The sequence below is a fragment of the Leptonotus elevatus genome, chromosome 19, assembly GCF_054856555.1.
Source record: "Leptonotus elevatus isolate MCC_2025b chromosome 19, RoL_Lele_1.0, whole genome shotgun sequence".
Classification (NCBI taxonomy): Eukaryota; Metazoa; Chordata; class Actinopteri; order Syngnathiformes; family Syngnathidae; genus Leptonotus; species Leptonotus elevatus.
The window spans coordinates 3554271-3576158 of NC_141257.1; the positions used below are offsets into that span (position 1 = coordinate 3554271).

A 21888-nucleotide genomic window follows, 5' to 3' on the forward strand; every position below is an offset into this window, starting at 1 on the left:
AATGCGCTCTCCCTACAAATTCCACAATCCAAAGTGTAGAACGTGCCAAAGTGAAAATTTGAGGGGGCAGTTACGCGTTTTTGTTTCAGAGTCAGGTTACGGACATGTCGGGGGGGGCGGGCCTGCTGGGAAACACTGCGTGGCGTCGGGCCAAGCGCTTTCAGTTAGTCATGGACCGAATGAGGTCAAGCAAGAGAAACGCTCAATCTGGCTCTTGTTGACAGATTTTTATTGAAATATAAAACAAGGTTACAAAAAGTGGTTCAGAAGATGGCAGGAGGGATGCCGCTCCCAAACAGCAGATTCCAGGAAGTTGGGATCTTCCATTTGGCTTCTCGGTTCTGAAAGAAAGTGTCAGGTTTGAAGGGCACGAGCTTGAAACAACAACAGCACCCGCGGAACCCATTTGAACGGTGTTGCTAACCAAAACAGCAGCACCCTGCGAGACATTGGAAACTGCCACCCCCCCCCCCCCACCAAATCTGCAATTTATATATGCTTACATAAAATATCACTAATGTGTAAGGTAACATTTAAAATATTAAAAATATGCATTTTTACTATAATATACAGACTTTTTTTCTTTTTCTTATATTCAAATGATATCACTAACTACTACCGGGTTGTCCAGCAGGTGGAGCCAGTCGTCCAGGTGACTGACAAGCGCCATGGCGTCCGGTACGTTGTCACCCTCCGAGCAGAAGACGAGCAGCACCGCCAGCGGCACGTCCTCGGCGCAACTTCAACAGCACCCACACATTCTTAACACACACACACACACATCCTTGCAGAATATTATTCCAAACGATAAACACCCTACCTGTCCGCGTAGAGGCCTTTAGTGATGCCTCCGCCCGGGACGTAGAGTCTCTGCTCTTCCGTGCCAGTGTCCAAACGTCCCGGGCAAAGAGGTACCCTCTCCATCTCCCTCCAGCCCAGCTCCTTGAAGGCATCACCGCTACTCTTCAGTAGGCTTGGCGTGACCAGGTACCTTAACGGAGTGCTAACATAACATCGTCACTTTTTTTTATTTTTATCAAATAGATTCTCATTCTGGTTTTGACTTGAGAATAAATATGAACTGTTGTTGCGTTACCCTTGCAACTGCTGATCATCCCTCTGGTAGGCGTGGCTGCTGGACAGTACCAGTGTCCGGGAGAAGCCGCTGGCCTTGACCCAGGACAGCAACAGCTGACAGAACCGTCTGGATTTGCTCTGCAAAGCGTGCAGAACATGAAATCGGTGTTGTGCGCGACCATTAAAATCCATCATGCGGTTGACATACCTTGACAACTGGCGCCCTGATCTGAAGAACCGCTAGCTTGAGCTCAGGTGCGGCGTATACTATTAACAAGAGGAAGAAAACACGTTACTATCTACGTTTATTATAAATTGTGGGGATTTTAAGGGCGGGGGGGTTGCACCTTCTGCGGCTGTGTGCAGCTCCCCCGCGTCGTCTTTGCCAGTGGCGTATGGGTTATTGCCCGCCATGGGGATGAGGCAATCAGTGTGCAGGTAGCCCACCCTCGGCAGGTTGAAGGTGGATATGAGGAGGTCCACCGCCAGTTGGCCCACGTTGCCCACCGCCACCGCTGGCTGATGTCATAGAAGACAAACATTCTCAAGTTAAGAGGGCAGTTTGGTATTATGCAGATCAAATCAGAAAGCTAGCTAGCTAAAATAGTATCGTTAAAATGTCCTATCTGTCGTTTTAGCTTCGTGGTGAGGGGATGTAAATGAGCCGGACTCACCATAACAAGGGTCAAATCCTTAAATACAGGCGTGGCGTTCTGTGAAGCGATAAACATGGCTGTTTCGCGTTAGTTTTGTTAATATTGTAAAGAATTACAAGCGCCAATCATTGAAAAGTTTCTCAAATGTTCATGTCAGGCGCTCTGGGGTCCTTCCAGACCGGCGTCGACGACTCATTCTCATCGATGTCCCTGAAAGTGCCTGATGTAAATGCGTTGCTGTAATGGGCTCTGAGAAAATTTTATAAGGTAGTTCATAAGATATTACGCTATTTTAATATGATGAAACTGTTTTGCATTTTGAAGGCAGCAATATTTCAATACTTTTAAAACAAATTAAAGGTTTTCTCGAAACAGGCACATGGTAGTAAGCCGCACTTCAGCAAAGATGTTACGTTTAGAGACGTCACTTTTTTCGTTACATGCAACACTTCTTGAATATAGGATGTTTAAACATGAACTCCTTCTCAATCTACACCATTAGGCTTCCGTTAATCTGTGGTTGTAATGTAATCCTTTGTGTTGACCAACACTTTTCCCCAACGCATGTCATTCGTGGACAACAGGCTGGATAGTGTGCCCTAACCCTAACCCTAACCCTAAAGTGATATCGCATGTGGATACGACGTGTTGGAAAAGTATCGATACTTTTGACAACCCGATTAAAAGTACACGACGTAATTGTTTAATGGATTTCAACGCCATCTGGCAGTTAAAAACTGTATGCATATTTCTGCACTTTCAGTGAATTAGTAATCAAACATAATTTGTGTGTATTTTTTTCTTTCAGTGCGTGATGGAGACGAGGCACTCCTCAATGAGTGAGCCAGGGTGACCCGAGTTCAGCGTTTGAGCCACAGACCAGTTCTCAAAAGGTGAAAGACGTTTCCCTCTAATGATTGTCACTTAGCATCCAACTACAATCATTGTTTGCAGTGCTCTCGGCTTGATAATATTTTGAATAGACAGAGTGAGTTATCACCTGGATTTATTGTGTAACAAATGTTGAACTTCTCCCCTGTGCAAGATGCAGAAGACATGACAACCTAATTAAAAGCACACGACGTACCGAACCGAATAACCGCAGCCAAAAGGCAGGCCCAGAAGAGACGGTAAAGCCATTTGCTGGCCTCTCACGAAGCAACGAATGCTTGCGAACAGAGAATTTGGGGGTTTTGTCGGGATTCATTAAATATTGCAGAAATGATCAGTTGTCACTTGTCAGTTGTTTTTAACATGTTCAGACAGTTTTTTCCACTTTCTGCAAGCATCTTCTGAAACCTTTTATGAACCGTGACAAAAAAAACAAATTTGCCATTCACCCAAGCATTGATCACTCGGCGAGATACCAGCATAAGAGTTTCATTCAAAACTAAATTCAGGGAACTTTGTATTTATGTATTTAATTCTATTTTCACTTAATGCTTCAGACACTAAGAACTCCCTGCACTTTTTATCTTAGAAATTAAAACAAAAATCTTTCGGGCACACACACACGCACACACGCTGTTCCTGGCTACTGTTGCAACATAAGGGTGGAAGTGCGAGCGTGGGGCACGACCTCTATGGCGCTACAATAACTGGCATCAGCGCAGGTGTGTGACTTACGGAAGTCGGCAAATGTTTACAAGCAAAAACACTTTAACCATAGAAAAGTAGTTGACAGGAGAAAAAGGCATGTCCCCCCCCCCCCCCCCGGAGTAATTTTTGTTATATTTGAGGGGGAAAATTCAGAGCTTCCAAGTCATAAACTGACAATGTTGTAGATATTTTTCTTGCTTAGAATTTGTAGGTATTTTATGAAAAGTCACATTTCCCAAGAAAAAAAAGTAGCAAATATTTTCAAGGACTAAATTATCTTTTTATTTGAATGAAAATGTTCTTGTGCGTGTTTGTGTGTCAGCTCCTGCGGAAAGCAAGCCCACGCCGGAAGCACAGGAGAGTCCGAGCGTCGAGCAGGTACTGCCTTGTCCATGCTGGAGGAGGAAGTCTACAGCCACAGCGCCCCCATCTGGAAACAAGACTTCTTGGCAGGGGCACCCCGGGGAAAAGTCCCGCCCATACCGGTGAGTCACAAAACGCTACAAATACATATTGGGCAGCACGTCACACAATTCAATACAATAATACATTCCTTGTAGGACTGTCCCATATTACAATTGTAATAAATGTAAGAAACCAACAATAAAAGTAGTTCAGATGACAATAATGCATACCAATTTAAAATGCAATTTAACGTAAACCTAACATTCACAACATGTGCCTAACTAAAAAAAAAAATAATAATAATAATATTAATGCATATGTTCTTTAAATATTTATTAGTATTAATATTACTGCAGGTCATATAAATTTGTATTTATAGCCACTGAAATTCATGATAAAGAAATAGTATTTCGATGCACCTTGACTAAGCTAAATAGCAGAAAGAGTTCATCAAGTTAATGTGATTGATTGGTCAGTCCTAATTTTAATAGCCTATAATTGTCAAGTTTACATGTGACTTTGTCAACTTTTGTCGTAGCCTAAATCACCTTTGCAACATTCGAGACCAACAAGATCCACATTTAATCAAACTGGCTAAATGCTAACACAAAAGATGTATGACGGTGCCACTTGCTGCCTTTGCTGAAATGTCAACAATTAGCATCAGTGAAAACAATGGCTGTCGTCAAACTTGCTCTTCTCGCCAATCACGGGCTCTGGTCACCAGCGTGCGTGTGAGATTGCAGTATGGCCACTAGGTGGTGTCATTGCATATTTTGAAAGGAGCTTCAAGCTAAATGATTACCACATCATATTGGTATAATGTAAGCAAGTCAGTACGTCATGATGGCACCATTGGAAAGAATGTTCTTGCAAATATGCGACCACTTGTTCTACTTCATGTTCTTAGCTGTCAGAGCGCCCCCGGTGGCATGGCCCTTATACTACAGCGTCATGCGCAGACCTGTGGAGCAGCGCCGTCAGTCCTGCCAGCAAATGTCAACAGTTCTCGAGCCAAGTTCCGGTATGCCATCAATTGTCCTTTTTTTTTTTTTTTTCTTTTATAATGTTGAGAAACATTGGGATAATAATCAGCATTTCAATTCATCGGGCATGGATTCTCCTTTCACGCCAGCCAGGGCGTTGTCGACCATCTTCTGCACCATCCTCCTGATGGTGCCGATGGTACTGGTGCCAAAGTGAGGGGTGATGAGTACGTTGGGAAGGCAGAGGAGAGGATGATCCCTGGGTAGAACGGGTAAATGGGATTGCATAAAGGACACTTACGGCAGTCATTTGAGATGCTGTGGTTAAATGTGAGAACCTCGGTAGAGGTTCAGGATAAGTCACATCCAAGGCAGCGGCTCGTATGGTCCTGGCTTGCAAAGCCTCAACCAGCGCATCCTGGTCCACCACCGGCCCTGAACAAACAGGGACATCATCAGAAAACGCGTTTTGTGCTTTCAACCACAATACGGGGAAAGATACAAGCAAAGCAAGACTTTGATTGGCCAAAATTCCCCAAAAAAAAGGTTGAATCGCAAATATGCAGGGGTTCGCCGTCTCCCACCCTACCTCTGCTGATGTTGACCAGCGTGGCGGTGGGCTTCATTAGGGCCAGCTCCCTGGCGCCGACGAGGCCGGTGGTGTCGGGCGTCAGGCACACGGCCAGCGCCACAAAGTCGGAGCGGCCCAGCAGGTCGGCCATGTTCCTGCAGTAGCTGGCCCCCAACGCCCGCTCCTCCTCCACACTCCTGAGGAGGACAAAAAGAACGAGGAGTGAGAATGAAATCTGTCATCTCGTGGCCTCGTGTGTGTATATCGACTACAGTTTCGATTGAGGCTTCTATTAGAGGGGAGGCGTCTATTTGTTCCTGTTTTGTTTCCCGAGAGGAAGGGTAGTGTTTGTTTGACTATTCATACATACCTTGTTTCCTTAAATAGATGCCATGCCTCTAAGAGATGCAATTAGTCTCAAGGTGCGCCATCATCCACTTAAGAAAAATAAATGCCTCACAACTAACTGTATAATTACTGAATTTCTCTAAATAGTGGCCAAATGGTATTTATGTACCCGACTGGAATTATAAAGGAGGCTTTATAACTATCTAAAAAAATAAATTTAAAAAATGAGGTAACCGCAGATATTGCCTGTTTTATTTCCAGAGGGAGGAAAAGGAGACATTTATTTGAGGGAGGCATGCATTTTTTAAGAGACACAACACTGTGGAGCGTTCGTACGTCAGAATGCTAATTGTCATTAGCCACTTCAGTAGTCTACAGTCTCCACATTTAAATTAATCCGAGACGGTTTACTCAACTCATCTTTATTCACTCTCTCGGTGCTGCTGATTTGGTTAGCGACTGTAGTAGCAGTTAAATGCCGAGTCCGTGCAAATGCCTTAATGAGCGCCATCAACACGGAAGTACGGTTAATATATTTTACCTTCTGTTTCTGTTATAATACAAAATCTTCATATCAAATCCTTTGGCCCGCTGAGCGATTTTGTAGCCGATCTTTCCCATTCCGACGATCCCTAAAGTGGAACCCGAGACCTCAACGCTCCCCAGCCACTGTGGCAAGACGGTGGTCTTGGGGTCCATCATCATTTGGTGACCTGCAAAGACAATGGCGTCACATATAAATACTACGGCGCAGCACATGAACATACTTCTTCCTCTAACAACCTTCAACGATGTTGCGCGCCGACGCGAGCAGGAGCGCCATGGCCATATCTGCCGTGCAATCGCTGACCACCCCAGGCGTGTTGGCCACCCTCAGCCCCAAGCTAGCAATGTAGGGCAGGTCCAGGTGGTCGTACCCCGCCCCTCCGCTGGCGATCACCTTGAGCGCAGGGAGCGAGCTGAGCAGCGCCGGCGTGGTCGCCGGGCGTTTTAACCAATTAAACAGCACCTGAATTTTGGGGCCGTACACTCCCGGGTTGTTCAGAAAGTCCTGGTGGTGCACGATCTGGAAGTGCTGCTTCAATATGTCTATGGCCTGCTCCAGGATTCCTTGCTCACCCACCTCGGAGATCATAGCCCATGGTTTGTCGCCGTCCATCGCCTAGAAAGAGAAGTTAAGAAAAATGTTGGAGATATTGTGAAAATGTTACTTAAACAACATCCACACATGAATGATCATTTAAAAAGGCTGTACATAACTTGGGAACAATGCCAATTGTTGTTCACTGTGGCATTACTAGCATTTACATGAAAATAACTTATAATCAACATCAAATACAGCAAGTATACATTCGAGGTGTTATGTGAAGAAACCAACCTACCAAAAAAACAAAGGCTGGACATTAACAAGGAAATTATGAATGTAAACACTCCTTTTACGTTTAAAAATAAATTTAAAAAAATACAATGTAAATGATTTAAAATACATATTTTTGAATTTTATACTGTTTCTTTCATCGTTGCAATGCAGCAAATCACAATAAAAATATTTAATGTTTTCAATGCAGTGGAAAAACCAATTAACAAAACAAAAACATAAAGCTGCAACGACTTTCAAAACCAATTTAGCACCACCATCATACAATAAAATACGGATAAATGATTCGTATATCTAATTATGTGTGTGTAAAATTAGACTTTCGCGTTGGCTTTTGCGAAATATGAAAGATTTGTATTTCCGTACTTAACGTGTTGGCTTCGTCTCTTCAACCCGGAAGAGGAAGCACGTTTACAACATTTCAAAGTAAGAGTTTACGGTGTATCAAAGTAAGAGTTTGAAATAATTAATTATTTTCCTAAAAAAAAGACAAAGAAAATGTGCTGCGGCCTTTAGCATCAATGAGACAGCATGAAAATGACGACTGATATATAACTAGAAATGCTTTATTCTGAGTTGATAAAAAAAAAAAACGATTTGTCCCATGCACACTTTTAAAAAACAAAATTGTGCGCATTTGTGAACAAGAGAAGAACGCAAGGCTTGAGCTGGTATACAATTGTGTTTAGAACCACATTTGCACATTTACTGGTGAACACAAACACAAGATTGCCCCACTGGTTGTAGGCGATGGACCTCGAACCACCAGATTAGGCATCTCGCACTGTTTTCGGTTGTTGAAAATCTCATTTAAATGGCTGCTATTTTAGAAACCAAGTCTTGTTTAAAAAGCATGTCAATTATTTACAATTGTGTCTTGTTAAATGAAATGGAAATAATATTGGTATTTATAAATCTCTGACATTTGCATATTGATCCACTCACAACATATTGATAAAAAAAAAAAAGATGACTTAGTAGTTAGTAGTTAGTATTACCTTGTGATGTTGATGCCTGCTCTTTACTTGAAAAGTCCTCCTCACCTTCACAAGTCTCCACAGTTCCCTGGAACTTTGGACAAAGACACTCAGCATGGCAGCTGCTAAGTTAATTTGTCATCAATTAAAAAAAATCTTTGTTAATATTAAATGAACATAAAAAAAGACCGCTTTAGAGACGTGCCTATAGGACATCTCCTTGCTTTGTCAATGATTTACATTGCAGCTAGTGGCTTTGGAAAAATGTTGTTCAAACATTAATGTTCAAAGGGGGAAAGTGTTTCGCAACCTGTTATATTATATTATATATATATATATATATATATATATATATATATTTGAGAAAAAAAAAAAATATATATATATATATATATATATATATATGATTTTACGGTGGCAAAAAAAAAAATATTGTCTACAAATCTATATCGTCCTGTGGTTTTTATTTTTTAAGACAAAAAAAAAAAAGGTTGTGCTTTGACTATAGTTTCGGCGACGACTGCCGCTGCCGCTTTTCTCAGAAGTCAAACTGACAGTTGTGACGTCTCTTATCGACTGACGTTCCTGGCAGGAGCCGTTGTGGCGGTCATGTGACGCCCCACGCCGAATACGACCTTCGTCGCTCGATGACCTTCAGAGAAGTGGCTCCCATGTGCGGGAAAGTTGAAAAGTTCCTTCGTCCCCGTTTCCTGATCTCTATTGTTTCTTTTATTCATCTTTCGTGTTGTTGTTCTTCTGTTCCAATCATGCTTGCTTTGTCCCAGTCTGTCAGACTTTTCAACTTTCCCACACATATGAAAACCACAGCCCGGATTTTATAGTATTTAAATGTATTATTGTATTTAAAATTATACAAATATCAACATTTGCATGTAGAGACACCTTTGAAAACGTTTTAAATTATAAAAAAAAAAATGCATGTCTCGTATGATATACTTTTGCATTACAACATTTAACCACTAGGTGGCAGTAAAACACCAATCTGTAACAATCTTGCGTTCAGCCAGGTTGTTGATGGTTGTTGATGTACAGTACAGGCCAAAGGTTTGGATACACTTTCTCATTCATTACATGCTTTATTTTCATGACTATGTACATTGTAAATTCTCACTGAAGGCATCAAAACTATGGCGATAACTATGACAACTAACAAACACATTTTATGTTGAGTTCTGTACTTAACGAAAAATTGTGAAAATAATAAAATGAATAGCCACCCTTTTCGCTGATTACTTTTTTGCACATTTTTGGCATTCTGCCAGATATAAGAATGCCAAGAGTATGCAAAAATGTAACCCGAGCTAAGGCTAGCTATTTAGAAGAATCCATAATTTAAAACATGTTTTCAGTTATTTCACCTTTTTTTTGCTAAATAACTCGACATCAGTTCACACATAGTTTTGATGCCCTCAGTGATAATCTCCAAAGTAACCAGTCATGAGAAAAGTAAATGCATTGAATAAGAAAGTGTATCCAAACTTATGGCTTGTACTGTATTACGACAAATGAAAGTAAAAAAAAAAACAGCTGTACAACTTACCCCCCCCCCCCCCCCCCCATCCATCTAGTTTTCATCATGCTTGACCTCATTAGAGAAAATTTTATTGCAGTAATTAAAATCAGGGAGCAATAATATAAAATAAAATAAATCATTTATTATACTAGACATTCATAAACTCAATTTAGACAAATTTTATATTTTTGAATACTGTCCATATTTTTTTTCTTTTTTTTTTTCCAACCTTAATATAAATATATATAATGAGCAATTTGGCTATGTTTGACTTTGGGTCAAAAAGTTCAGCTCCTGATTGTGTCGCATATTACAATCTGGATACAGCTTTTGTATTGGCGCTCACTGCATGAGAGATTCCTCTGCCAACCCTTGACTGCAAAACACATGCCAACGCACCTGCCATCTCCTTAACCGTTCCCTGCGAGGAAGCTCAACACAGTTTGTCCCCGCTTGAGAATAAAGTCACCTGTAATCCGGTCAAGCTCGGGCGTTAAGTCGGCTGATGGTGACGCATGGCGACCGCTGCAGTGAGTAGAAGTAACAGGTCAGCCCAACCTCCCCTTTCCCATCAGGAAAGAAAACGACGGCTGGCAGTTATCTCAACAAGAGTTGATCCTATTCAAAGTCTGTTGCTGACCAAAACAGCAGCATCTATCAAGGCACATGAGAAGAGAGAGCGATGACAGCAACCGTTGCGACAGTGCATCGGCAATTAGTCTCAGGTTTTCTGTTCCGCAATTGTTCACGCACAATTCAATTGTTCACAACTCATTTGTCTGTGGCTAACCAAAACAGCAGCACGTGCCGAGGCACAAAAACAAGTCTCCTGCATCTTTGCCTTTCAGCTAGAAGGGGGACGATGCAGGTTGCCCGATCAACATAATAAGTGGTGGGCCCATTTGAAATCAGTTACTAATCAAAAAAGCAGCACCAACTGAAGCACATAAACAGAAATGCAATAATCGCAGTTACTCAGGGAGCCGTTTGTCTGTTTCAAGTGATCTATTTGGAGGCACGGCCATTATTTGAGGAAATACCGCACAAAGGCAACGCAAGAAAGCGCTTTCTTGCTTTGAGGCCAACGGTCTGATGGGTGAGATCTCAAGGCAGCGAATGGCCACCAATGGAAGCGGTCCAAGGTTGGACACTGAGTGGTTAGGTAAGAGATAATCACAAGAGCTCAATGGCTCGTCTCCTCCCGTGCAGATCAGTGGCCTCTCCATGCCTCGCCCCCTCCCCTCCCAAAAGCCGCTGTTACCTAATGATGCCGCCCGTGCGCTGCCATGGGGCCGCTTGGCCACGCTCGCTTTGTTTACATGCAAAAGCGTTAACGTCAATTCGATGTCCTTTCCTTGACAATCAAAAAACACTTAAGTTGGCGAAAGGGAATTTACTTGTATACCAACCCACGATAGATTAAAATCCATGATGTAGAGATCGTTTGAAATTTTGTTATAGTTTTACCCCGCCCACATTCTTTGAAAACTTTGAAACTTATTTAAACACATCAAAACCTTTAAAAACATGTCTTGGCATCTGTTCTCACTCTCTGGCATTCAAAATATGTGAAACTAAGAACTAAGAAGAGGCTTACTCATCATTTGCCGTTGACGTTTACTGTAAAATGGCCTTTTAAAAAATATTGTACTATAAAGTACAATATTGAATTCTCTCAATATTGTACTTTATAGTTAGTTAAACATGGAAATGTTCAACAGAACCATACAATAACAAAAGCATGCTTAATGCTAATCTATAATTACAAACACCTTAGGCAGGCTAAAGAAAATTAGCATGAATGCTACAGTTAATTATAAACCTTCAAACATCTGCTCTTCTAACATGCATGCCACACACACACACACGGTACTATTTGTTTCTTACTACAAATATATACTAATATGAAAGCCGGTGACGCAGAAGCGGATGGATGGACACTGTATATTTAAACACGAAAATGTTTCAACAAACCGTACTAACATGAGTCCGCTAGCTTAATGCTAACATATGAGAACCCACAGTTGGGCTAACGGAAATCAGCATTCAGTTATAAACCTATAAACGTGTAGCAGTAGCTCACGTGGTTCACTGTACTCAAAGTAAAGTACAGATATACTTGATTACAATATTTACTTCCCACTAAAGTACAGATATACTTGATTACAATATTTACTTCCCACCACTGGTGGGTGTTGGTAGGGAAAGGCTGTGGGGTGGGATTTCTCTTTGGTAGACAGCTGGTCAGATCAATGTTATGCAAAGCTATTAGTCAGAGGCGGCCGCTTCCCAGCACTCTGGCGTCCTCTCCCTCGGGGGTCCAAACTAGCCCGGCGGATTATGCGGCTAAAGGTCACAGCATCTTTACATTGTCAAACCACAGGGGAGCGTAGCGCAGAATTACGCCGGCGCGCCGCGCGACGTGCATCAAAGCATTGATGCCGTTATGTCATTTTAATGCACGCGTTTCCAGGGCAGATTATGTGGTTCGTACTATAGATTGAGATTATTCTTTGGAATTCATATCAGACAACAAAATCCTTTGACTATAAGGACGATATACATTTCAGCCATTTTATGGCGAGTCGCACCATTTTCCAGGGGCTCATTGTAAACACAATCACATATTTTAAAGCGTAAGAAAACTGATTTCTCTGTCTTCAGTTGTAATGGAATTTACCGGAACAGACTGCTGCATTTGCCTTCCAACATTAGGCAGATAACATATGACCCATTATCCAAAGCGATTCCTGCTCACTGGAACACGAAAACAAATTGTACGCCATTAACGCGAAGCTTGTTTGGCCAAGACAGGAAACTGCAAATCATGCTGTACTGTCTTAAAGTCCGGACGCTGACTTGATTTCTTAGCCTTCAAAAAGTCTTGACTTGCTTTCCGCAGTTTAGGGTCCTGGTCCATCCAACCATCATTCCCGAGGCTTCAACCTGAGATCTGAAGCCCATGCAAGCCTCCCTGGTGATATTTTACCATGCCTTCAGTTGCTGCTTGTTTTTAGGGTTGCTGCTTTCACTTCTCTTGCTTTCCACAGTATCCAATTGAAACATCATCCATCTATCCTATTTCCAGGGGATCAAGAGTATGGAAGTGACATGATGGCAAATATAATCTTCGGTGGCGGCTTGATTGAAAGTCTTACTGCCTTCGCTTTTGTCTTCGGTAAGTAAAGAGCATCCTTTATTGTTGCAAGATCGGTGCACTGACGTTGAAGAACAGAGTCCACTTTTTTTTAGCTTTAAAAAGTCCTCTCCCATACGGGATATTATTGTAAATTTAGTCCAGTTGGTTTGCAAGTTTTGCTGCCTTTACTTTTGTCTTCAGCAAACAAAACGCATGCTCTCGTCGAGTTGTGGTCACGCCACTGTGTTTAGGGCAGTCAAGAGTCATCAACTTTTTTACCTTCAAAAAGTCTTCTTGTAAATTTGTGAGACATTTTTGTGAATGCAGTAACATTCAGTTGAGTTTTGTCTGTTTTCTACTGACACCTGTCGATGATGTGACAGACTTTTATTGGGCTTTAGTTGTCTTTCATTTAAAAAAAAAAAACACCTTAGGACTTTTTGAAGGAAAATATGATTGTCCATTTCGAGACTCCTCTAACTTCTCCACAGTATTATTATTATTTTTTTTTAACTTCTGTTAATGTTGTGATTGGGCATCACCTGCCTTCTGGGAAAGGACTTTTTGAAGGCAAAGACCATGATTCATCCCTAGCGAGCATTTAATTTGTCAGCACGCTCAGCCTGCTGACTCAGCAGAAGGGAGAGCGGGCTGTTTCTAAGTGTGCTTCCTAAGGCCATTAAAAAAACATGCCCGGGAACAGCGGCTGAATAAGCCCTGCTGGCTTTGTGTCCCGCTAATCATCTTAAGGTGAAGGCAAAGCGTGGCTACAAATGTGCCCACATGAGGACACCTGTACCGTACTGAGAGGCTGGTGATTGTCATTAGCAGCGCCCTTGGTTCTATCATGCAATTCTCAAAAATAACTTTTAAAAAAATCATCATGCAATTAATGCTCAACATAACATAAACAATCAATTAAAATCATGCAATGCTAAAAAATGACATGGAAAAAAACACATTAAAAATATTTTCATGCTAAACAAAAATTTGAAAACTATATAAACTAAAAGGCGAAAATATACCATGATAGTGATAGATCCAAATGTTGCAAAAAACACATTTTTGCAATAGTAAAATTCATCATCTATCTCTGTTGTTAGTGGATCACATTAGTCTGTACATTAGTGCAGGACAAGTGTACCTAATGTATCGTCCCATAACGAACTGTCGGGTTTTGCGTTGCCAGGCCAACGCGGCCTCTCATTGGCCGCCCTCCTACCACGTGACGCTCGGGCTTTGACGTCACGCCTCGAGGCTGCCCAGCTTGCAGTGTGTACGTTCGGTCACAAGCAAGCAACGAGAGCCGGAGTTTGGACCGAGACCTAGCCGGGGAACCGCAGCTTCCCGTGTGGCTTCTCGCGACCCGTCGCCACTCTCTTGTCATCTCGGCAACTTCTTCCCACTTGTTATGGGCCACTAAAAGACGCTTTTCTTCCGGAGGCCCTGACACACAGCGACTTAAAAGCGAGGTAAGTTGGACTGCCCCGTCGCCCTCCTCCCCCTCGTCGCCGAGGCACTTTGGTAGCTTCCTGGTAGTTGTTATTACACAGGCACGATAGGTCGACGCAAAGTTTGTTGCTAAAAGTTAATTTAGACAATCACGTTGTGTTCCTCTTGCAGCGCATAAAGCTTTAGCTACTTCTGCCTAATCGGATGAGGCTGCTCCTCTCACGGTATTTATGAAGCCCCTAAAGGCAGACGCGCTTTTCCTTTACAATGAACATATATTGATTAAAAAAAAAAAACATTCTAATGTAACGTGTCTTTACTATTGTAATTCATTGGGATAAACTCTGAAAAAGTCCACATATGCATGCACAGAATTTTTAACCTGTGGGGTCCATGTTGAGACATCGCCGTCAATTTATGACTTCCTGTAGTGTAAAAATAAATCAAACCTCTGGATATCTTCTTTTAAAACAAAAAAATAAAACAAGACATTTTATATGATCGTTGCATTATATTGTGAACCATAAGTCTGGTGGGCTTGTGGCATGAACGCGCCTGTGCCCAACATGTTACGTGCGATCGGCTGGCATGTACCTCGTCCCCCTGACCAAAGTCAGCCGGGATAGGTTCCAGCATACCCGCGACCCTTGCGATGATGATGATGATGAACTGGAAATGGAAGTTATTGCTGAGTAGGAAAGCTGAAATGACCCCTGGTAGACGAGATACTATTAATACAACAATAATAATAATAATAAACTCACTTGGAAAAGCCCAGTTTTGTATACAGTACTTGAAACAGGTAGGGCTGGACTGGCCATCTGGCATCCAGGGCAGGTGCCTGGTGGGCCGGCCTCTTTTAGGGCCGATGCAGTGCTTTTAATGATTATTTTCCTACATTTTACCTCAAGAGACTGGTCCACAAATTTAGAGGGACCAGTCCGTTGATTCAGGAGTCAGGCTGGGCCAGTCGGTGGGCCTCAGTCAAAATGCCAGGGCCGATTATTGTGTGCCAGTCCAGCTGATCTATATGATGAAAGCCTACCTAATTAAGTGGCCACTGAACTTACAGCAAGTCGACTTTGATGCTGATGACGCAGTGTTGTGAAAACTGAAATAGAAACCCAGACACCAAAAATAGTAACCCTAAAAACATGACCAAAGTTAAATATAATATCCAAAGACAAAACATAAAATCTGATTTTGGAAGAGTTTGGGTGGAGCCGAGAGATAATAGCCCCCTCTGAACACTTCAAAATGGCGAGTTGTGCTAAACCTGAGCGCCGGCGGTATTTGTGTTGATGCGGGTAACTGCTGGTTTTAGTCACGGGCCACGTATTGCTACTCATTTCTGGTCTGCTGTTGCCTGGAATCCAGTCAGGCCCCGACGTCTGTCGACTTAGACGCGGGCCCGCTCACGTTTAAAACAAACAGTGCCCTCTTTGTGCTCGTCGCCAGCAGTTTGCTGCCACTGTTTGTCCAATCGGCAGTCTGCTCACCAGTTTGCAGATGTCGCCCGTGACACTTTTTTCTGGCCTGATAATGGCGCCTCTGTGGTGAAGCCCCCCCCCCCCAAAAAAAAAACGTCACAACGCTGATAATGCAAGAGTGTGTTTGCGTTGTGACGATGGCTGGATGGAGAAACTTGTTGGTTTAAAATCTGTGAGAGTGACATGCCGGTGTCAGTCGATGTGAGACAAAGGTGTGCGTGCGTGTAGCAAGGCAAGCATCAGGAAGTGACACAGGAAGTGGTATTCATGCACTCAAAGAGGTGGGAGTGGTGTTGTCTCGGAGTTTGAGCTGTTCAGATTGCAAACGTTTAGCACAAACTGCAATCAGGTTGAATCCAGTTATGTTGACATTCAGATCGGTCTTATTGGTCGGGCCGATTATCGGTGCTGATATTTGGCGTTTTGAAAAATATCGGCCTTTTCAAGGAATCTGAAGGCCGATGCAGCTGCTATCTCACTGAGCGGTGAATGCTTGCGAACGTAGCAAATTTGGGATTTTCATCAGGATTTGCAACATGTTCAGACAGTTTTTACTTGTTGAAAAGAAATTGTTTACTGTGACTACTAATAACCAGTATCGGCCTATCACAATCTTGGGTGTTATTGCGTAATCGTTGCAGGTCAGCCTTACAATTTCATGATATCATATCCGGGGAAATAAATAAATAAATAAATAGACCTGAGCAACTGTGATGTCATTTTCACGCAAAATGGCCGCCTTCTGATATTGATCAAAACTGCTGGATTTTGCTGCTCAACTCTTATTCCACTATACTGTATTTAGACTAGTGGGCAGAGGTGGCAAATCCAGGTCTGGAAAGTAAAAACCCTGCCACAGATTGGCTTTAGCCCCATGCGCTAGCTAGCTAGCTCCCCGGGTGCTTGTTTAGGGATATATATATATATATATATATATATATTGATCTCAACGGTGCACAATTTAATAGCACGCTTGGTTACCGCAAAACAAATTGTTTTCCATAGTTTGTTTGATATTTCTAGCCCGTCACAATTCGTGACACTTTCTGTGCCCTAACTATTTATTTTGTTATATTATCTTTGTTTTGAAAGTACGAGAGCAACTTCAACAACCGCAGACTAATTTCTCGTGCATTTATCACAATTCCGATTCTGCTAGCAGCGAGGAGACCACGTAAACTCGAGCCAATCCGACCGGCAAATGATCCAGTCATCCAAAATGGCGACCTGAATACAAGTCGTGAAGAGATGCGACGCGTCGGCCCAGATTCGGCCAAAGTCATTTTAAATCATCTGTCGTGTCCACGATACACCAAGACGGTGACCAATCACACACGGGCTGGTCACCTGACACGGTTCATAAGCGACCCGACGCCAACGCTCAAAGGTTGAATGATGGGAACAGATGAGTCTTCAGCGAGACGGGATCAAGCAGTCTCGGTATGACTGAACCCTCGTGCCTCGGAGGGGATCGTATGGCGTCTTTCTGCTTGTCACGCGCTCGCCAACCTCCTCTCACTTTCCAGGGGGATTAACTCTGCGGGTTAAAGCTTTACCTGCAGGATATAAACGGTGACTCCTGCTCATTTATGTAAGAGAGGAGACGAGATGTTCAGGGACAGACGCAAAGTGTGCAACCAGAACTTACGATTAAGGTGGAATCCTTTTTCGAAGAACGGGATAGTGAACAGCACATATGTACAGATCTCTGCGGAATTTGCACTTTCAGGGATTTTGTCCGGGTACGACGGCTTCGATGCGAGTGTGAATGGTTGGTTATGTACCCTGTGTGACTGACTGGTAACAAGTCCAAATGTGGTATTCTGGTTAATATTGCGTTAGTTGGAATATGAGTTAAGCAGCAAAATCCAGCCGCTTTTATCCATCCATTTTGTTACGTACTGTCGTCTGACGATGACATCAATGTTGCTCAGGTCTCAGGTAACAACCAATCACAGCTCAGCGTCAGAAAACAGGTGAGCTGTGACTGGTTGTTGCGCTGATGCCATCTTCAGTCAACTGCAAGTGTCAAAATGGCCACCCCCTGAGACGGCTGGATTTTGCATCATAACTCATATTCCACAAATGTAATATTAACTCATTTGCTCCCAAAAACGCATAAATATGTTCTATTTTAAATATTGCCATGCTACCAAAGACGCATTTATACGTTTTTTTTTTTAAAATGCTAGAGCATACAGAAGGCTTTGATGCAGCCTCTGACAAATCCATTACCATCTGTTGGTTACATTACGACCACCAATAACTTCCCGAGGTCACTTGCATCGATCAACTGACTGATTTTAAGCCCTCAAGTGTCTCAAACATGTCCTGATGCTAAAGAGTCAAAAGTCTTGCGTTAAGCCGTCTGCTCCGGTGTCGCGCCTTCAACCCCAAGCGGTGGTCGACACAAGCGGGACCCGGCTTGACCACGTGAGCGCCTCTCGTGTTGGTCTCGGCAGAGCCGCGCTTACGTAACAGGGTCGAGTTTGTCCTGCGAGTGCAGGTAAGAGTCTTAGCGGGGTCAGAAATAGCCTGGTTACTTCTGGCTTCTGCTTTGAGGGATGTTCAGTAACGCCGTGAACTCTTGTCATGTTGTCGCGTCTTCTTTTAGAATGTTGGGAACAGACTAAAACCGAATGCGCTTAATCCACCTTTTGGTGCTAGCTTGGTGGTCTCGGGACCAGTGATGGATTATGGCTGTAGCTCAAGTTTCCTCGACCTCAGTTGACCTGTTTTTCTGGAGACAGCAAAACAATTGAGACCGAGTTTTGAGTTTTAGCGAACCCACCGTCAACTGACTTTCGGATGCTCCCTAACAAATGTTCCCGCCGTGTTTTTTTCCTCCAGCCGTCTGAAACCGCCGCCGCCGCCGCCCCCTCGCTCCGCATCGCCACTTTCGCCATCAGCCATGGGGAAACAGAACAGCAAGCTCCGTCCCGACGTCATGCAGGACCTGATGGAGAACACCGACTTCACCGAGCACGAGATCACCGAATGGTACAAGGGCTTCCTGCGGGATTGCCCCAGCGGCGCCCTGTCCATGGAGGAGTTCAAGAAGATCTACGCCAACTTCTTCCCGTACGGCGACGCCTCCAAGTTCGCCGAGCACGTCTTCCGCACGTTCGACGCCAACGGCGACAACACCATCGACTTCCGGGAGTTCATCATCGCGCTGAGCGTCACGTCCCGCGGCCGCCTGGAGCAGAAGCTGAAGTGGGCCTTCAGCATGTACGACTTGGACGGCAACGGCTACATCAGCAAGGCGGAGATGCTGGAGATCGTCACGGTGAGTCTTTTCGAAACGATGATTAAACGATTCCGATTATTAAATAATCAAAGCGAAAAAAAGCGCCGGACAACTTTGGGTGGATGAAACCCCGCGACGTGATCCGGACGCATCATCAAATCAAAGGAAATCACTCACTTTGGGTGTGTTGGCACGCAGCTCCACCTCGTAGCTCATCGGGAATAGTTTCATTCGGTCAACGGAATCGTTGTTGCGCCCTCTGCTGGTTGCTGCCAAGTTGTAACATGACCACGAAATCCTTTCTCACGCTGTGACCGGTCTCCTCTCCGCAGGCCATTTACAAGATGGTCTCTTCAGTGATGAAGATGCCGGAGGACGAGTCGACGCCCGAGAAGCGCACAGATAAGATCTTCAGGCAGATGGACACGAATCGGGATGGTAAGCTCAGTTTTGTCACAATCTGACAACTTTACTCTGCATAATTTTTTTTATAGTAAAATGGTGACATTGTCCTCTGATTTAAGCAAATACATGTTTTTGTTCTTAGGATAAAGAATATATGGCAATGAGAATTGTTACATTGTCTGTCTGCATGTGTTACTGCACCATTTGTGCTTTAATATTCCAATATCAGTTGCTTTAAGGGGCCGTTCAATTTTCAATCTTTTTTTTTTTTTTCAGGTAAATTGTCCCTGGAGGAGTTTGTGGAGGGTGCCAGGAATGACCCGTCCATCGTGCGGCTGCTGCAGTGTGACCCGAGCAGCGCTGGCCAGTAGGCGGCCAGATCGCTTCTCTTCCTATCACCTCATTCTTTGCGTTAGTTCATCATCCAAAAAATTACCACCATCATTTGAAGGACACCTTTGAAAGACTATATTGCTGTACACGCAGGACTTGTTGAAAAAAAAAAAGTGAATTTAGGAGGTACGGAACTGCACTGAATCCATGTTTGCTGCTGCACTTTTTCAGTTGGAAAAAGTCGGTGGAGAGACAAGTACTGGAAGTGGAGCATCTTGGAGATTTTTCTTTAATTTTTTTTTTTTAATCACAGAAGGATTCTAATGCACATTTTTGAGAAGAACGTTACACATTCAAGCCCTAAATGAGGAGCACGCTTGCTGACATTAAGAGATATGATGAAGCGATATTAATGCGAAAAAATATTTGTTCTACTCCAATTTTGTTTTCAGAATTTGAAGAAAATGCTCCAATTTACAAGTTGATGTTGGTGGCATGAAAGATAATTTTTTTAAATTGCCCAGTAAAATCAGATTTGTGACCATTTTCGTTATATTATTTAAATTTTTAATAATTGTATAATTGTAATAATCTCACTGAATTAAAAAAAATACTGTATATCAGTTAAAGTCAAAATTAAATGTTCTATTAAATTCTTTTTAATCCTTTTCAATGAGTAAAAAACTACAACTATTTATTATTTTTAAATATTTTGCTATTTTTTTCTAAGTAATTTATTTCTAACAAATACAAGTAAAAATACTTTTGTAATTGTTCTCTAACTTTAAAAAATCATTATAATATAATTTATTTCCACCAAATAAATGTTTAAAAATCCCATAAACTCAAAAGTTGGCCAGCAGATGAATCATTTTGGGCTTAAGTGTATTTTTTCCCTCTAAACTCAGCATACAGAAAAAACAAAAATAGCTGTTTTAAGGATATGTATAGTATTCCATTCTTTTATGATGGATTCACCTTTTTTTTAATGTGTAAATTATTGCAATGTGACAGTTTTCTTTTACTTGAAATGACAAAAAAGATGTTGTATATTTATGCTAGACCAGGACCACACGTGCGTTGCTATGCAGTCACGCCACAAAATGGCGTCGCAGTAAGTGACGTTTCCCTGTAATGGCCACTCATGTCTCCAATTTTTGTCCTACGTGTTTTGTTTTGTCATGCTTTAAAGTTGCACCAAATTTCAATTTTACTGACATGTATTTCATTATTTTTTTTTATCCCTGCTGGTGTGAAGACACAATATTGTTTTTTTGTGTGTGTGTGGGTAGGAAACAATCATTCTAAACCAGAACAACTGTGAAAAAAACGGCAGAAAAGGCTGTCGGGTACTTCTTCGGTCCCACCCCCATTAGCATTTTGTGGTCAAAGTGCCAAATATAGGTGATAAATTAAAAAATAATACATATACGCAGTATTATTTCATTTATACTGTACAGGTGTTACCTTTCGAACAAACAGACGTCACTATAATATTTTTTTGTAGATTTTTGTATTGTTAACTTTTGTGTAGGATGTCCATTTTGTTATTCAAATAAAGACAAAAGGACCAAGTGTCTATTTTTGTTGGTTGTGAAAACAAATAAAACCCACAAAAATTGTTGGATAAACTCACAAATGCACGTAATATCGTAGTGACCTTTTGCACGTGACGCCAAAACTATGAAGTGCATTTGACTGTTTAATAATGGGGGATTTTGTCTTTGTGCTCATATTCATGAAATGACTGCAATGACTACGATAGTCATTTGTTCCATGCTAGTAAACATAGTAACATAACATCATCACAGCATTTCAATATAGAACGGACTGTGTAAGAAAAAAAGAGTCAGTTAGCCATGATAAACAAGTTTTACCTTTGCATTACGAGGTATATTGTCCCCCGGTGTGAGCGTAGCATCTCGCCCCAGAGACTCAGCCAGCGACAAGCTTTCGAATCGGCCCCGGTGGAAGGAGAAGAGACGGCATTGACTACATAATGATATATAGGCCGTGCGCTGTGAATTCCGGCAAAGTCGGCCATTTGATTAACTTGGTAAAAACAGCAGGCAACAGAAGGTTGAAGTAGTAGATTATATGGCTCTATGGGCAATAATAACTTAATAATAACAGTCGCTAAATCACTCATTCGCTCCGGGTCATGTCCACTTCCATTCAACAATAATTTCCTTCCGCCGTCCGTCATGGGGCATGTGATCACGTGACTTCGGTGCAAATGGACAATATGATAATACACATTAAAAAACATTATTTATTTATTTTTTTCT

The 21888-nt window shown here is 42.4% G+C and overlaps 4 protein-coding genes across 9 annotated transcripts; 2 read left to right on the forward strand and 2 right to left on the reverse strand.

Annotated features, from left to right (window-relative positions):
• Window positions 1-212: 212 nt before the first annotated feature.
• psmg2 (proteasome (prosome, macropain) assembly chaperone 2) lies at window positions 213-1917 on the reverse strand. Its single transcript, XM_086062184.1, has 7 exons — window positions 1752-1917; window positions 1425-1596; window positions 1286-1344; window positions 1097-1215; window positions 821-1003; window positions 620-740; window positions 213-341 (listed from the first exon to the last, which is right to left on the reverse strand). Exons 1-7 carry the CDS (start codon window positions 1806-1808, stop codon window positions 264-266), a joined length of 789 nt encoding a protein of 262 aa, XP_085918310.1. The 5' UTR covers window positions 1809-1917; the 3' UTR covers window positions 213-263.
• LOC147157516 (uncharacterized) lies at window positions 1807-13999 on the forward strand. The gene is made up of 8 exons (XM_086063317.1): window positions 1807-1819; window positions 1891-1972; window positions 2582-2626; window positions 2779-2863; window positions 3655-3817; window positions 4648-4761; window positions 12620-12709; window positions 13860-13999. The coding sequence occupies exons 1-8, from the start codon at window positions 1807-1809 to the stop codon at window positions 13997-13999; spliced, it is 732 nt and encodes a 243-aa protein (XP_085919443.1).
• Window positions 4054-21791, reverse strand: LOC147157517 (uncharacterized). 6 transcript variants are annotated; one of them, XM_086062173.1, is made up of 7 exons: window positions 21478-21791; window positions 19040-19271; window positions 8019-8091; window positions 6426-6804; window positions 6184-6355; window positions 5313-5491; window positions 4054-5158 (listed from the first exon to the last, which is right to left on the reverse strand). In XM_086062173.1, exons 4-7 carry the CDS (start codon window positions 6799-6801, stop codon window positions 4842-4844), a joined length of 1044 nt encoding a protein of 347 aa, XP_085918299.1. In that variant the 5' UTR covers window positions 6802-6804; window positions 8019-8091; window positions 19040-19271; window positions 21478-21791; the 3' UTR covers window positions 4054-4841. The 6 variants fall into 6 exon arrangements, with proteins under 6 accessions (XP_085918299.1, XP_085918300.1, XP_085918297.1 ...); XM_086062174.1 differs by lacking the exons at window positions 19040-19271; window positions 21478-21791 and adding an exon at window positions 10001-10198; XM_086062171.1 differs by lacking the exons at window positions 19040-19271; window positions 21478-21791 and having other exon boundaries at window positions 4054-4982; window positions 5062-5158; window positions 8019-8319.
• On the forward strand, window positions 13957-21179 carry LOC147157518 (neurocalcin-delta B). The gene is made up of 4 exons (XM_086062178.1): window positions 13957-14142; window positions 18463-18901; window positions 19195-19300; window positions 19544-21179. Exons 2-4 carry the CDS (start codon window positions 18524-18526, stop codon window positions 19636-19638), a joined length of 579 nt encoding a protein of 192 aa, XP_085918304.1. The 5' UTR covers window positions 13957-14142; window positions 18463-18523; the 3' UTR covers window positions 19639-21179.
• Window positions 21792-21888: the final 97 nt, after the last annotated feature.